General features: G+C 44.1%; 1 protein-coding gene across 1 annotated transcript; it reads left to right on the forward strand.

The window, feature by feature from the left end:
* Positions 1 to 4969: 4969 nt before the first annotated feature.
* Positions 4970 to 5737, forward strand: LOC122931773 (gastrula zinc finger protein XlCGF71.1-like; the record flags this gene model as incomplete). The annotated part of the gene is made up of 1 exon (XM_044285832.1): positions 4970 to 5737. A coding segment is annotated over exon 1 (768 nt), but the record flags the coding sequence as incomplete, so codon positions are not given.
* Positions 5738 to 18309: the final 12572 nt, after the last annotated feature.

The following is an 18309-nucleotide window of genomic DNA, read 5'->3' on the forward strand; positions in this document are numbered from 1 at the left end:
CTTGGTATTTCACAAATCTGAGAAACTGATTTTTGATGCAGCATTTTAACTTTATTCTGTAAAAATCTAATGTTTTGACTGACTATCTAAATTTCCATGTGTAGCGGCATATTTGTTATTGCAAATTGTTCATAGTATTGTACAATAAAAATAATTTTACAACAAAATTGATGAAAATACAAGAAGAAAACTGGTCTGGGAGGCTACTAAGAGGCCTACAGAAACAATAAAGGAGCTGCAGGAATATCTGGCAAGTACTGGTTGTGTGGTATATGTGACAACAATCTCCCGTATTCTTCATATGTCTGGGCAATGGGGTAGAGTGGCAAGACGAAATCCTTTTCTTACAAAGAAAACATCCAAGCCAGGCTACATTTTGCAAAAAGTCTCCTTCATGCTTCTGCTAGAAAGCTGAACATGAAGAGGAACTTCATCTTTCAGCATGACAACGACTCAAAGCATACATCCAAATCAACAAAGGAATGGCTTCACCAGAAGAAGATTAAAGTTTTGGAATGGACCAGCCAGAGCCCAGATCCGAATCCGATGGAAAATCTGTGGGGTGATCTGAAGAGGGCTGTGCACAGGAGATGCCCTCGCAATCTGACAGATTTGGAGTGTTTTTGCAAAGAAGAGTGGGCAAATCTTGCCAAGTAAAAATGTGCCATGCTGATAGACTCATACCCCAAAAGAGTGCTGTAAAAAAAATCAAAAGGTGCTTCAACAAAGTATTAGTATAAGGGTGTGCACACTTATGCAGCCATATTAATAACAACAAATACCCATATAAAGTTGTCATAGATAATTTATTCCACTTAGAGTCATTCCTCCTCTAGGTGAAATCAATAAAAAAAAATAATGTCCTTTTCATAATGAAAGTCATACAACCTGTTATATAGGATATAATATGGAGTATGTCATATATGTGAATTATAGATAGAGAGTCATGTGGTTGTATGTATGTATATCCCATACATACATACAGCCACATGACTCTCTATCTATAATTATCATCAGGATGTAAAATGCTCATTGTTTACACTCATTCTCACATGAAAAGGTCTCGGAGTATCCCAGGAATCTCCTACAGATGCTAAATAGGAGTGTGAACAATAGGTCTCTACCCTGCAAATACAATGTGTAAATGAAGGACTATCTCAGGAGGCCAGGGCATGCTAAACTGGTTGATAAGAAGGTCACACCAATATTCTTCCATTGTATATTGTAATGAGGGAAGCCAGATCTGATTATGAAAGGTTTTATTGATTATGAAGGTGGGGCTGGGTGTTTCTTGGGGGAAGAGGAGGAGCAGATAGTTATGGCCACGAAAGGGGTATAAAAGACACAAGTATTGCTCAGAAAGCTAGACTTCACCAAGGGAATTTACTTGGATTACTGACTTGCTGAAGAGAAGACACTGAGTGGAGATCAAGTCCTGAGTGTGTGGAAGGTCTATGTCTGGTGTCACTGAACTGACTGTAAGTGGAAGTGTATGAGGAACAGTGAGGCAGATGTATTAACAGGTTTGTTAACTTTTTCAAATGTGTCACAAAATCCTCTGTACTCTCTTCTTGTTAGCAGTTACAACCACTTTGGTTTCATTTGTTTCTACTGCACACATTTCTTTGCTTTATACACATTTATCATATGTAAATCTAGGTTTAAATATAGCTTTTTGTGGCAAAAACATCAGCTCCAAGTCTAATCTGAAGGTCTGTAGGACATATGACATGTAGGACACAAAAGGTAATTTTATTAATTAGGTGGTATTTTTTTCTTGATTCTTTTTAAAAACTCAGCATGCAAAAAAATTATTTTCAGGTATTTTTAAATCTCTTTCACTTTATGGAACCAAAATATGCCAGAAAAGTGCAAGTAGTAAGGTCTTTTCAGATCTAATTGGAATGTTTTCCCATTTCTTAAAATCTATAAAAATCTACAATTTTAAAATACCTATGGATAGTAGGAGGATACTCAGATCTCTAAAGAGATTGTATTAAAGGGAGTCTGTCAGCAGATTTGCCCCTTTTTAACAGTTGCCATTATGCTGTAGCCGCAAAACAGACGATTAACACGGTACCTTTATACGCTTTGGTGGACTTTTAAATCTGCCAAAAACGAACTTTGATGAGGGCTCGCAAGTGCCCAGGGCGGAGTCCACCGTGTTGGAGCCCAGGCAGCTCTGCCTCTTCGGCTCTTATCCCCGCCCAGCCTCCTCCTCTGCTCGCCTATATGTTGTCTCTCCCCCTCAGCGAGATCCCGCGCCGATGCGATAACTTCCTTGGCCGGGGCATGCGCACTGCAATGCCCATTGCTGACACGGCATCGCAGTAGCTTATGCGCATGCCCCGACCAAGGAAGTTATCGCATCGGCGCGGGATCTCGCTGAGGGGGAGAGACAACAGATAGGCGAGCAGAGGAGGAGGCTGGGCGGGGATAAGAGCCGAAGAGGCAGAGCTGCCTGGGCTCCAACACGGTGGACTCCGCCCTGGGCACTTGCGAGCCCTCATCAAAGTTCGTTTTTGGCAGATTTAAAAGTCCACCAAAGCGTATAAAGGTACCGTGTTAATCGTCTGTTTTGCGGCTACAGCATAATGGCAACTGTTAAAAAGGGGTAAATCTGCTGACAGACTCCCTTTAAAGGCTTGTCACTTGTCAGCAGATAAAGGTTAATTGCTGGGTTGTGTTTTTGATGTCTGCTATTTTGTCCCTCTCCATACTGCGTATGGTGCGTATAGACATATTGAGACATAGAGGGGGAATTTATCATTTGCAGTGTTTTAAGTCTGTTCACTGTTCGCCATTGTCCCTCTCCATACTGCGTATGGTGCGTATAGACATATTGAGACATAGAGGGGGAATTTATCATTTGCAGTGTTTTAAGTCTGTTCACTGTTCGCCATTGTGTACTGTGTGTGAGCTTGTTGCAGGATTTTTGGGTTGTTTATATGGGACCATGTTTCAGTTTGGAGGTGCAAAATGAGGAAGGACACATTTCCATGCAACTTGTTAAATGATTCTTAAATAAAAGATTCATAATTTTTATGGAACTGTGAAATACCTTTGGGGGGAAAATGCTCTATTTTGACGTGTGTCTCTCCATTGTATTTCCATTTTGTTGGGGGGAAAATGCTCTATTTTGACGTGTGTCTCTCCATTCTATTTCCATAGGGGTTATTTTCACAGTCTGTATCTTCTCCTCTTGTCTATGTACTCGTTAGTCTTGCTATTTAATTCTGTCTGTGTGATGTTCTGTCTTGCATTTATGTGTTCCTGCCTAGTATGTTTGGGTTTCAGTCATCTTTGCTATGTCTGCCTGATATTTTTGGTACGTTCTGGTTTCAAAAGTTGCTGCCATGTGTGCAATATTTAGACTGGTCTTCTCTATATGTGTGGGTCCTTAAAGGGGTTGACCGGGTTCAGAGCTGAACCTGGACATACCCAGAATTTCACCCAGGCAGCCCCCTGACAGAAGCATCAGAGCATTTTATGTGCTGAATTGCGCAGGGCAAAGGAAATTTGTGCATAGTGATGTCGCAAACATAAAATTTTCCGTTCGCGAACGGCAAACGCGAATTTCCGCAAATGTTCGCAAACATGCGAACCGGGCGAACCGCAATAGACTTTAATAGGAAGGCAAATTTGAAAACCCACAGGGACTCTTTGTGGACACAATAGTGATGGAAAAGTTGTTTCAAGGGGACTATAACCTGGACTGTGGCATGCCGGAGGAGGACCCATGGCAAAACTCCCATGGAAAATTACATAGTTGACCCAGAGTGTGGTAAGTTGAAATCGCAATGCGATTTATAGAACTTGAATTAATCGCATTGCGATTTCAACTTTTTCAAATCCGACAGTACATTCTAGCATGGAGTCGTTCACATGGTGATGGGGACGCTCCATGAGCACGGAAGTCAGCAGAAGTTCTAAGTTGAATTCGCAATGCGATTAATATAACCTGCATTAATCGCATTGCGATTACAACTTAGATCTGAGTTCCTAATGGTTGTATTGCTAGAATTGACAACGAATATAGCACTATATTCTCAATCTTCATTATATTCTATCAATATAACCATTAGGAACCCAACTCTAAGTTGTAATCGCATTGCGATTACGACTTTGTGACACTGCAGCTTCAGAATTAATCTAAGATGGATGCTGTCCTTGCTTTTTGATAGGCGGTGGGAGGGTCTGGGAGGGAGGGTCTGCTGCTGATTGGCTGGAATGTGTCTGCTGACTGTGAGGAACAGGGTCAAAGTTTGCCTAATGATGACGTATAGGAGGCGGACCGAACATCGCATATGTTCGCCCGCAGCGGCGAACAAGCTATGTTCGCCGGGAACTATTCGCCGGCGAACTATTCGGGACATCTCTATTTGTGGAGTTCCGGTGTCATACCGTGCTCTCCTTAGGGCTGCCAGGTGGCGGTTTCTGCCCAGCAGTGAGCCCGGTGATGTCACCGGCACTTATTGGCGGGCTTTAGCGCTGCCTTAGCCTGTAAAGCCTATAAAAGATTTCACAAATGTTCCTCATATTGTTTGTACAATTTTAACATGTTTTCTCTGGTAAGAAAATCACATTGATAACTAGAAGAGAAATACTCCAGTCTCTATGCACTTGAAGTCTTCTAACTGGCATATTACTAAAAGTTTAATGTGCTAAAAAAAATTGGTAATCAGTGATTTTACCTATTTTTAAATGAAGACTGGTGTTTCTAACCTTGATAGATTTTACTTATATAAAAACGTCTGACTTCATGGTATTTAAATGTTTTTTTAAATATTTAAAGTTTATATAATTTACTATGAAAAGAAAACACCATATCTTAAAAAAAATCTGTTTTTTTCCAGGTGAAGATTGGATGAAATGCTTTCATTGAAGTTAAATTTTACCTCCCTCTTATGAAGTAGAAGATAATCAAGCAAAGATTGTCAGTAGTAAAACTAGACATAAACTGGATGAAATGTCTGCGAGTTCTCAATGTGGGACATTTTTTGAAAATAAATTGCACCTTTATATACACAAGGAAATTCACAAGGATAAAAGGCCATTTCCATGTTTAGAATGTGAGAACAATTTTAATACAAAAGCACATCTCGTTGAACATCAGAGAATTCACACAGGAGAGAAGCCATTTCCATGTCCAGAATGTGGGAAGAGTTTTAGGCTTAAGCATCATATTGTGGTACATTTGAAAACTCATACAGGAGAGAAGCCAAATTGCTGTTCAAAATGTGGAAAAAGTTTTGCTCAAAAATCACATCTTGTTCAACATCTCAGAACTCACACAGGAGAGAAACCATACTCATGTCTTGAATGCGGAAAATGTTTTAATCAGAAACCACATCTTGATAAACATCAGAAAACTCACACAGGGGAGAAGCCATATTCATGTCCTGAATGTGGGAAATGTTTTAATCAGAAACCACATCTTGATACACATCAGAGAACTCACACAGGAGAGAAGCCATATTCATGTCCTGAATGTGAAAAGTGTTTTACTGAGAAAGCAGGTCTTATTAAACATCAGAGAACTCACACAGGGGAGAAGCCATATTCATGTCCTGAATGTGAGAGACGTTTTAATCAGAAATCGCATCTTGACACACATCAGAGAACTCACACAGGAGAGAAGCCATATTCATGCCCTGAATGTGAAAAGTGTTTTACTGAGAAATCAAGTCTTGCTAGACATCAGAGAATTCACGTAGGAGAGAAGCCATTTTCCTGTCCTGAATGTGAAAAATATTTTACTTTGAAAACCGATCTTAATAAACATCTGAGAATTCACACATAAAAAGGCCATATTAATGAACAGAATGTAGGAGGTGTTTTGATCATAAAACAAATCTTGTGAATCATGTAAGAATTCCTATGGGAGAATCAATTTGTGTCTAATGTCTCAAACCAAGGTACCAATCGATACTGAAGCCATCTTTGTATTCCTGCTTTAAAATAGTTTTCAAGTTTAAAAATCGAATGCTGAACTCATTTCAACTCATCTGAGCTTATACATTTGATCTAGGCTCCAAAAGTCACTTCGCTCTTCCCTAATAATAGCTTATGTTTAAGTTCCTTCACTTTGCCTAATTGTATCATATTTTTTGTACACCATGTTCTTTTTATTTCTTTTCCACCACTTCTGTCTAGGAAGGCAAGAACTATTTTATTATAGCTATAGTCAAAATGGAAATGTCTAAAAAGAGAGAGTATATTCATCTCTCTTGCCTCCATCTCCAGCACGTCTACACACCGAGGCAACATAACCGGAAGATGGTCTAGTTCTGGTCTATTTCCCATAGATGTTCGGCTTTGACAGCAACAAAAATTACTCGTTCAAAAACATTATAATTGCAAAAATGCACAAAAATGGCATTACAAATCGATCTGTGAACCAACACATAGGGTCCAATCACACGTCCGTATGTGTTTTGTGGATACGCAAATTGCGGATCCGCAAAACACGGACACCGGCAATGTGCGTTCCGTATTTTGCGGACAGCACATCGCCGGCACTCTCATAGAAAATTCCTTTTCTAGTCCGCAATTGTGGACAAGAATAGGATATGTTCTGTTTTTTTTCAGAACGGAAGTGCAGATCCGCAAATGCGGATGCGGACAGCACATTCCGGCCCCATTGAAAATTAATGTGTCCGCACCTGTTCCGCAAAATTGCTGAACGGATGCTAACCCATTTTGCGGACGTGTGAATGGACCCTTAAGGTAATTTAATCCATAGTGTTTTTATGTAATTGTTCATTTTCTAAAGCATTTTTATGTGTTTTTGACATTTTAGGGGAAAAAAGCACAGTTGCCAAATGTTTGCTTTAAGATAATAAAACATTATGAAGTATACTACATTTGTTGTGATGATTTCCCAGTATATATTTTTTCTTAGTTCATGGTATAATTTCCATCATTTCAACCGTCCTTTTAAACACTCCATATTATATGTGGAAGTAAAAAAGCTGAATTGTGACTTCATAAGTAGAGATGAGTGAATTTAAAAAAAATTGATTCGTGGGTTTGCCAATTTTTTAAAATTATTTGTTTGATCCGAATGTATTTGCAGTGAATCGCGTTAAAAAACTGCTATTTCCGGACTGCAGAGAGCCTTCATAGTGGTGTAGAACACTGTGCCTTGCAGTAACACGCATAGTAAGTCTGCTGTGGTAGTGAAATAATACTTTGAGTCAGTATGACATGCAGATGACAGGCGTCGCTCTTAGAATCACTGCACACTTCGATGTTAATGTCAAGAAGAAGCACACTCCTTTTACACCCTCGTCAGCTAATTCCACATAGATGTCAACAGAACCTGTTCTATTAGACGCTTATACAAGTAGAGCCCCCCTGACAGAGTGGAGAGGGTGTCAGCAGTAAGTTTGTGTTGACGTTACTGATTATTTTGCGCTTGCTCTGATTCGTCATAACAATAAACCACAAAAAACAGATACTGTCTGTGGAACATACGCCTTCACTCGGTCAGCATTTGGTCAGTAATCTATCAGTATTGCCAATGCCCAAAAAAACAGGAGTGGATCCAAAACAGAGATGAAACGTGAATTGAATATTTGCATGTCTTCTGTGTTTTGTACTCACTCCTGCTTTTGGCTACCAAGCCAATTCTGATGGGACCATACAGGTTTTACAGCTACCACACAAACAGGAGCCGTTGTACGTCCCATTTTTCCTTCTTTCTGACAGATCAGAAGAAAGGTCAAAAAGCGGCCCAAACAAGAAGTGGGGAGGGTGGTATCAACCTGAGAAGTCCACATAGTGGCCCTATGACATAGCCGTGAGGTGGAAGCAGAATGAGGAGACCACAGAGTGGCCCAATGACAGAGACTGGAAGTGGTGGCAGCAGCAAGATCAGGAGGAGGCAACAGAGTGGCACAATGACAGAGTGTGGAGATGGCATCAGCATGAGGAACCCACAGAGCAGGGGCATAGCTAGAAATGACTGGGCCCCATAGCAAAATTTTTTATGATTTAAGATCCCCCTCCCGGATATCCCACCCCCACATACCTCTCGGACCTCGACCGCCACATCTGAAGCTCCTAATGCACTTGCGACAGTTACGCGTAGGACTGAGCACAGACGGTTGGTCACTGGCAACGCATTTGTATGAATCTAAAATTATATATAATATTTTTAATTACACCTCAGATCAGACCACCAATGTTAATCAGACCTCAGCTAACAGCCCCAATAAGATCTCCAATGTTAATAAGACCCCAATAAGACCTCAGATGATAACACCTCAGCTCAGACCCCAATATGAATGACCCCCAATCAGACCTCAGATAAGAGCCCCATGCCTCATAGCTGCCCCAGTAGCCTCATAGCAGCTCCCAGTCCCTCTCACCAGCCCCCAGTGCCTCTCCACCACCCCCAGTACCCTCTCCACCAGCCTCCAGTGCTCCCTCCCCGGTATTAAAATCTTTGGTGGGCAGTGCACCCTCCCCTGTATTAAAATCATTGGTGGGCAGTGCACCCTTATAGCAATGCGCCGCACAGACCTGTGAAGAGTTAGAAGAAGGAGCAGCGCCCGGCGGCCACAGCGCATGTAAGTATGCTGCTAAGTAACTGGCCATGGCAGACAGGACTTCAGTAGCGTCCTGGCTGACATGGTAACCGCACGCTTCTTTTCATAATTTACTTGATTGCCTTTTGTATCTACTGTTTCTCTAGCATTAAGTAAAAGCGATAAAACATCAATAAATTCCTGACGCTGAAACAGATAAATGGTAACCCAAAGGAGACCGTTCACATGGAAGTGCCTCCTTAACACAAGTCTGTGCTACCCCAGTTCATTTATCAAGCACGGGGAATAGCACAATTAACCCTTTCAGTAACAGGAGGAACCAAAACAGAAGGAACCCAGACACTAGCAACAGGATTAGAAACAGCAGGTTTAGGAACAAAACGAGTTAACAGAGAAAAAAAATCTGAAAATAAATCAGAGGATGAAGGGACAGACTGAGAATGTTTTCTCACCAACAGGCTGCTCCCGATGTGCAGGCAGAGTATCCATCATAGAGTGCTGCTGCTATTCCAGCGCAGATGCTTGAAAAGAAGATCCAGGACATGAAGAGTTAACTCCATGTGCACGCCCCGGGTGCTGATGTTCTGGTCAGCTGACCCTTGAAGCTCCGCCCACTGCAGAGCCGCGCTCTCCTCAGGCAGCCTGTAATGAAGACTCTCGGACGCTGCCATCAGCTGACACACATACATGCACTATTAACCCCTCAGGGACAGTTTTGCCATGTGTCCTCCAAGCAGTGCTGCTCTGCGGGGGCCCCTTTCATGAGGCATGTTTTGGCATGTAACCTGTCTCTAGGTGATGTAGACAAGTGTCCCCAGCCGCTGTGCAGACAGGTGGAGGGTGATGCGGCGCAGCACGCACCATGCGGAGGGGTGTGACAGCCAGGGAGCAGACAGGGAGGAGCCCAGCTCACACACAGGCCGCCCTCCCTGGGATCTCCTGTTATCTGACGTAATCCTCGCTTATATAGCCGACTCCGTACACATCCATCCAGAATGGCTCTCCTGGCTTGAGGGGGCTCCGTGGGCCCCCCTAACTTAGGGGCCCGATCGCAAATGCGACCGCTGCAACCCCTATAGCTACGCCAGTGCCACAGAGTATCACAATGACAGAGTGGTGGCAGCAGGAGTGGTGGCAGCTGGAGCATCAGGAGGAGGCCAAATAGAGTCACAATCGACAGAGCAGAGGTGGTGGCAGCATGAGGAGACCACAGAGTGACAAGGTGACATACTGTGGAGATGGCAGCAGCATCAGGAGACCGCAGAGTGGCACAATGACAGAGACTGGAGGTGGCGACAGCAGCAGCAGCATCAGAAGTAGGCCACAGAGTCGCACAATGACATCAGATGTGTGGCATCAGTTGGGTGTCAGCATCAGAGTAGTAGCTGAGGCAGGTAGCCAGAAGAAACCAGTCTCTTTTTTTAAGGTTTGGGTGAGGCGGCATGGATGATCTAATCAGATGCATCAGGCATTAGTGGGTGGAAATCCTGCCTGATCCACGCCTCATTCATCTTGACAAAGGTCAGTCTCTCCCCATTTCGGATGGACAGGCAAGTTCTTCTTGGGGTAACTATGGCCCCCGCTGCACTAAACACCCGCTCTGATGCCACACTACTGGCCGGGCAGGACAGCTTTTCCAGGGCAGTACTGGCCGGGCAGGACAGCTCAGCCAGTTGCGGCCACAAATCCAGTTTGGCTGCCCAGTAGTCCAGTGTATCTTCAATGATGGCTGGCAGGATGCTGTCAAAGTTCGCCACCACCTGCTGGTTCAGGTCCTGCACCAGGTCTAGCTGCTGCTGCTGGTGAGTAGTTTCTTCACTATGCGGTAGAAGAAAGCTGCTCATCAGTGACTGTAGACTCAGGCTGCTACTAATGAAGCTGGTACTGCTCCTGCCACCCCACCCCTTTCCAGCAGCCATGGTAGTAGAACGTGAGCGCAGGGTTCAGACTTGTGAGAGGATGGACAATGGCGCATATAGGCAGCGGCTAACTGACTACATACGATGTCTCTGTAGTAATTACATTTGTCCTCCCTCTCAATGGGTGTAAAAAAGGCCCCCATTTTGGACCGGTAGTGAGGGTCCAACAAGGTGGAGAACCAGAAGTCACCCCTCTGCTGAATGGTGACAATTCGGCTGTCACTATGCAAGCAGGTGAGTATGCATCGGGCCATTTGTGCAAGTGATTAAGAGGGATTCCCTGCATCCATCTCCACTGCATACTGCCACAGTGTGTCTGGGTCCTCTGTCTTGTCTTCCTCATTGCCCTGTGGCTCCTCTGGCTGCTTCTCCTCTCCTGTCACCTGAGTAGAAAAACCACCCATTTCGCTCCACATTTCCTGTGCTCCAATGTCCTCCTCCCCTCCTCCTCCTCCTCTTCCAGTTCAGCCCCCACAGGGCTCATGTGGCCGTGAGGTCTAAGCACCACATCTCCTGTCCCCTGACCAGCCATTGTTACCACCATCTAGTCCAGGACATGAAGCAGTAGAATGAGGTTGTTCATCACGGAATCCTGGTGACTGACAAATAATGTGGCCTCCTCAAAGGGCCTGAGCAAACGGCAGGTGTCACGCATGAGCTGCCACTGTCTGACATTGAAGTTACACAGGGGAGGAATCTTGTCCACTTGGATCATCAAGAAATCATTGATGGCCTTTCTCTTTTCGTATAGTCGGTCCAACATATGGAGGGTGGAATTCCAACGGGTGGAAACATGGCATATCAGCCTATGTTGGGGGATGCCGTTCTGCTGCTGCAGCTCAAGGAAGGTGTGCTTGGTGAAGTACGAGTGGCTGAAGTGCATGCAAAGTTTCCTGCCTATTTTTAGGATGTCTTGCAGATGGTTGGAAGACTTCAGGATCCGCTTGACAACCAGTTTGAACACGTGTGCCATGCAGGGCGCATGGCTCAGTCTTCCTTGACGCAGCGCCGACACCATGTTCTTCCCATTGTTGGTCACCATAGTTTCGATTTTAAGTTGTTGCGGAAAAAGCCAAGATTCGATTTCTTGATGAATCACACAGAGCAGTTGCTCCCCTGTATGACTCATTTCGCCAAGCCAAACCAGCTGTAGAACAGCGTGACACCGCCATGTCCTGCACATGTAGTATTCTGGATTGGCATTGTGATTTGTCCCTGCAGTGGAGGCTGAGGACATGGTGGAGGATAAGGCGGCATAGGCGAACACTGTTGCAGGACCAACGGCGTGAGAACGTGGAGGCGGAAGCGGCGTCACCTGGATACATTGCTGGTGTGGCTGGGCAGGAACCACAGTCACCATTTATTGTCCTTGACCGTAGTTACAGCTCCACACGTCGGTGCTGCCGTGCACTTTGGCAGACACCGACAGGCTCAAGGACTGGCCCACCTTCTTTTCTACATGTGTGTGCAGGGCTGGTACTGCCTTTTCACAAAGAAACTACGTCTTGGGGCTCTCCACCTCGGCTCGGCACAAGCCATCAGTTCTCTGAAAGGTGCAGAGTCCACAACTTGGAAAGGAAGGAACTGCAGTACCAGCAACTTGGACAGGAGCACATTCAGCTTCTGCGCCGTTGGATGTGTGCACGCAATTGCTTCGGTGATCGATTGTTGACGTCCTTGCTGTATAGTGGAGCTGAGCCCACAGCATATAGTACTTCTCTGGCTGAGGGAACAGAAAAGGACAGAGTAGGTTGAGGACAAGTGAGGGAACAGGGGCTGCTCCCAGGCCACGCCAACTAAGGGTTGTGTCTGATAAACCCTCCGACTATTGGCTGGGGGTGTCTGATGTCACTTGGGATAAAGTGGATGACAGAGTTAACCAATTAAGAACTGCTGGTCTGCTGGATAAGACACGACTGCTAGATGACACCGGGAGCTCAGACCTCTCGCTGTGACTCCTGCTGCCATGCCCCCTTACTCTGCTGCGACCTGTGCCTACGCCAGAAACATTTAGGCCTCTGCCTCCTCTTTGCAGGGCCTGGCACTTCTCGATCTGACATACTGTTTGCTAAAATAAATAAAAAGGAAATTAAAACACCCCTAAAAACGCAGAATACATTTTTCATTTTGTACTAAATAAGTCACTAAAGGTTTTACCACATATAACTGCAACGCTGAACGCTGAATATATTTTTCATTTTGTACTGAAATACGTCACTAAAGGTTTTACCCCATTTACCCCATATACCCCATATACCCCATATATACTGAACGCTGAATATATTTTTTGTTTTGTACTGAAACACGTCACTAAAGGTTTTACCACATATAACTGCAGCACTAAACGCTGAATATACAGTATTTAGTTTTTTTTACTTAAATACGTCACTAAAGGTTTTACCACATATAAGTGCTACAGCAGCGAATGAGAATGTATATTTTTTTCCTACTGATATATGTTGAAAAACCCTGAGTGACGCATAAGTGCTGCAGCAGCGAATGAGAATTTTCGACTGATAAACGACACTAAAGGCTTTTGAACAGATAACTGCAGCGCTGAACGCAGAATAATGATTCCCTGCACTTGTAAATCGCTTTTTTTTCACAATGAGGTTTTTTTCTATCACTGTCCCTAGCGCCTTCTGACATCTCGACCTGCACTAAGATGCTGTGAAATGATTCCTCCCTATACTTTTCCTACTCCTTGACTAATGTTTCCCTACACTTATAACTCGCTTTTTTTTCACAAACAGGCTTTTCCAATCACTCTCCCTAGCGTCTTCTGTTGTCTCTGCCTGCACTCAGAACATTGGACATTGTCTGAATCCAAGATGGCTGAGGCTATTTATAGGGCTGTGACATCACAGGGCTGGCTGCTGTGGCATTATGGGTGATCCCCCCTTCCCAGAGTTCCTTGCCCCAAGTCCTCACACGTGTAGCAGTACTAACAGCCATTTTAGGAAAAAATTCGATTTGCAACCACGAAGTGCGAGGAAATTAGCATTTGGTGCAAATCATATTTTTCCTGAAATTTGGATCGAATTTCACTTCATCGGCTTTAATTCGCTCATCTCTAATCATAAGTATACAAGAAGAACACATTAGTCAATTGTATTCCTACAGAATTCATCCATCCTTATTTTTCACATATATTTTTTGCCCATGTGCAAAATAAGAAAAGGGTGTATTTATTGGTGTTAAACATTGCTTGGTTTTTCAATGCCATACTGTTGTTGCTGACGAGGAAGGTAGATATGTCATAATAGTACACTCTATCAATAGCGAGTTGTATACTATAGCAAACTTATATGTACCTAACACCAATCAACTAAGGTTTATCAAACACTTCATAGATGTAGTCTCTTGAATTAAACTACTAATTGGTGGAGATTTGAATATCCCTAGGATCCTAAGAATGATAAGAACTCTCCTCTTCACCAACCTATAAAAAGCAACCTTACAAGATATTTTATTCCAAGAAGGGTTATATGATGTGTGGAGATTCCTACATGTTAACGAGAAAGACTTCACATTTTCTCTAACACACATAACTCAATTCATATCCTGAATTGATTTGTTTTTCATAGACAGGTGGTTTCTACAAAAAATTATCTCAGTGAATATCCTTTATTATGACCATGCCACAGTCCATCTCTCTTTTCAAGCGCAATTGAATACTGCTTGGTCAACCCCATGGAACCCAGACATATCCTCTTCTTCACCCAGACAGCCCCTCTGATATGAACATCGGAGCATTTCATGCACCCATGCTCTACCTTTGGTGCACCAATGCTCTACCTTGAGATCTGGTGACATACCGGGCTCTTCACGGATAAGCGCAGCCTAGGGCAGCCCTAAAGACCGCCAATTTGGCCTCCTAGCAGTGCATAAAATAATTTGCTTTTACAGCAATCTAACTTACTCTCAACTGCCTCAGATACCTTAATTGAAGCTTTTCACGTTTAACAATAATAACATGACTTCAGGCACCACTTTGTGGAACACTCATAAAGCCTATATAAGGGGTCACGTCCCTTAAGAGGTAACACATAAAAAATAGAATAGAACAACACAAATAGATACCCTGCTGTCTTTAATTAAACAGTTTGAAGATGAGCATAAAAATACCTTAAGCCATATACTCTACAGATTGAAAAACGCTAGATATCAGCTCTACATTCTTTTACAAAATAAGTCAAAATGGAAATGTCTAAAAGAGAGATTATATTTGTCTCTTTTGCCTCCATCTCCAGCACGTCTACACACAGAGGATACATAACCGGAAGATGGTTCAGGTTATTATCCAAAAGTGCCAAACATCAGATGAGACAAGGCACTTTATATACTTGGAGGACTCGGTTCACTCCTCTCGGTAAGCTCCTCTGCCTCTGTCACTGGATGAGGAGTAAGTGTTCTACATGGTCCACTGGGGATATACACTGATGAGCAGTGATAACGATGTTTTGAACTTTTTACTTTCAGGCTCCATTACTCAATATTAAAGTCAAGGTTTCTTCACCCTTTTTGAGCCACCATTCTGGACTTGTGTAATTGGTGCTTGCATGGATGTCTGTGATCTAACTATGATGAAGCATGCAAACCACCTCCACTGCCATGTTTGATGCTCCAGAACTGATAGATCTTCTGACGATCCAACTTGTTGACTCCAAAATTTTGCCTGTACTTCCACCTCTTGGCTTTGGAATGGAAGGACGGACTTCATTTCTTATTCTTCCAACTGTCACATTATGCAGTTTGGCAATTATACCACCATCGTTGAGCTGTATGATGCTGTTTTTCTCTTTTCTTGGGAAATCTTCTTAATTGGTGCTCCTGGAGTCGAATCAGTAACCTTTCACTTGGGAATCATTCTCATAACACACTGAGCTATAAGAGAATGTGAGAACAGGTTGTAATATGTAGTATAAGAAGAAAAAGATTGTTCCACCACCAGGAGCAAAATAGTAACAATGAAGTTACATGACAAGAATCTGCATAACTAATCATATGCTATACAGTTGCAAGTCCAACTTATGTATAAGAAAGTCTAGATGATTGTCTAAAAAATTATGGTACTCTCATGTCCGAAGCTGTAGTGGATTGTGTGATATGAAGCATGAAATTCAAAAGTTCAAAACATTGTTACCCTTTTGCTCATCAGAGTTCTAATATAGGCGTTTTTCTAGATAGTAAATGACCCCCAAAATGTAATTTAATTATTTGTGTCTTATCTGTGACCCACTCCTGCTTTTGACTTCCAAATTCTGATCAAATACTGATGCAAAACACAGAGCAAATACTTACCATCTGAAAGAGGCCTTATGCTTAATCTTCATCCGTTTTGGCAATTTATGTCTGAATCTTTTTTTTTTACAAGGAAAAAAAGTCCTGCATGCAGGACTTCAATGGCCTTGTTCAGACAGTCAATATTTGGTCAGAGTTTTGCATCAGTAATGGTAAGCCAAAAACACGAGAGGGTTCAAAACAGAGATACTTATGTCCACCTACTTGTCCTCATTCTCCTCAGGGCTCAAGTGACCATGAAATATGGGCACCATGTCTTCTGTCCCCTTGTCAATCAGATTTGTCAGCATCCCCTCCAGGACTAGTAGGTAGAAAATGACATAATTTATCTCATAGTTCTGCTGACTGACAAATAAAGTGTCAGTGTCACACATGAGCTGCCACTGCCTAACGTGAAAGTTACATCGGGGAGTAGACCTGACCATCTGTTGCACTAAGAAATCATAGACCGCCTTGCTCTGCTTGTACAGGTGGCAGTGGCGTAGGGATCTCCATAGCAACCATAGCAGTGGCTATGGGGCCCTACGCCACTGGGGGCCCGCCCGTCCGGACCGCATCATTTTTTTTATACATCACAGCACTCACAGGCAGCCAGGGGGCCGACCTCCCGCCCAGTGTAGTGGGCGGGGCGCGGGCGGTCCAACATGAGGTAGGCCGGCGGATGCGGTGGAGGGGGCCGGAACGGGGGCGTAGCGGAGGCGGAGCCAGGCTGGCACCAGCGCCGCCCGCAGACCGCAGTGCAGGAAAGGAATGAATTTCCCCGCCCCCTCCACCGCCTGAGTCCGCCTCCTGAGTCCTCCCACCCAGTCCCTCTAGTTAGTAGGAGGCGGACTCAGGCGGTGGAGGGGGCGGGGAAATTCATTCCTTTCCTGCACTGCGGTCTGCGGGCGGCGCTGGGCCAGCCTGGCTCCGCCTCCGCTACACCCCCGTTTCGGGCCCCCTCCACCGCATCCGCCGGCCTACCTCATGTTGGACCGCCCGCGCCCCGCCCACTACACTGGGCGCTTAGTGGCCCCCACTCCTCAGCAATGCCATGATCTCACCTAGTAATGACACAGTGTGAGCCCTACAGCTGTCCTCCGCCCGTCCCCGGCATTGTCATCACCGTGCACACACCATTTCCCGCCTACTAACTTGAATTGTAAAGCTCCTATCACAAAGCAGCTCGACTTCCGGCAGACGTCACATGACAGGAATGACGTAACGTGAAACTGCTCTATTAGATTCCTATGGTTCACACTCCTGCTGAGATATGAGGTGTGTATGTACAAGCAGGACTGCAGTGATCAGCATGCATGACTCCATCTATCTATCTATCTATCTATCTATCTATCTATCTATCATATATCTAATCTACAACCCCCTCCGCTCATATTTAGTATTTTGTTTAAACATTTTTTTTTCATGTTTTTCATGTTTTATTAAATGGGACTGGGAGTGGGACTATGGAGGGAGACTGGTCCAGCCTAAAACCTACTACTGCTGTCACTGGATGGCACAGAGGGGTGATGGCACCTACTTCTCCAGGCTGCCTGTGAGGACCAGACATCAGCTGTCTACAGGAAAGGTAAGTGTCTGTCTGTAGAAATAGTGTCTGTCTGTAGAAATAGGTGTATAACTACTTGTAAGTTCATGTGTATGTAATGTGTGTGTGTATATATATATATATATATATATATACACAGTATATATGTCCATATATGTGGTGAGTGCGTATGTGAGTCTGTCCATGTATGTGGTGAGTGCCTGTATGAGTGCGTCCATGTATGTAGTGAGTGCCTGTATGAGTGTGTCCATGTATGTAGTGAGTGCCTGTATTAGAGCGTCCATGTATGTGGTGAGTGTATGAGTGCCTCCATGTATGTGGTGAGTGCCTGTATACGTGCGTCCATGTATGTAGTGAGTTCCTGTATGAGTGCGTCCATTTATGTGGTGAGTGCGTGTATGAGTGCGACCATGTATGTGGTGAGTGTATTAGTGCGTCCATGTATGTGGTGAATGCGTGTATGAGTGCGTCCATGTATGTGGTGAGTGTATGAGTGCATCCATGTATGTGGTGAGTGCCTGTATGAGTGAGTCCATGTATGTGGTGAGTGCCTTTATGAGTGCGTCCATGTATGTGGTGAGTGTATGAGTGCATCCATGTATGTGGTGAGTGCCTGTATGAGTGAGTCCATGTATGTGGTGAGTGCCTTTATGAGTGCGTCCATGTATGTGGTGAGTGCCTGTATGAGTGCGTCCATGTATGTGGTGAGTGCCTGTATGAGTGTGTCCATGTATGTGGTGAATGCGTGTATGAGTGCGTCCATGTATATGGTGAGTGCCTGTATGAGTGCATCCATGTATATGGTGAGTACGTGTATGAGTGCATCCATGTATGTGGTGAATGCGTGTATGAGTGCGTCCATGTATATGGTGAGTGCCTGTATGAGTGCGTCCATGTATGTGGTGAGTGCCTGTATGACTGCGTCCATGTATGTGGTGAATGCGTGTATGAGTGCGTCCATGTATATGGTGAGTACGTGTATGAG

Source organism: Bufo gargarizans, chromosome 3 (genome assembly GCF_014858855.1).
Source record: "Bufo gargarizans isolate SCDJY-AF-19 chromosome 3, ASM1485885v1, whole genome shotgun sequence".
Lineage (NCBI taxonomy): Eukaryota > Metazoa > Chordata > Amphibia > Anura > Bufonidae > Bufo > Bufo gargarizans.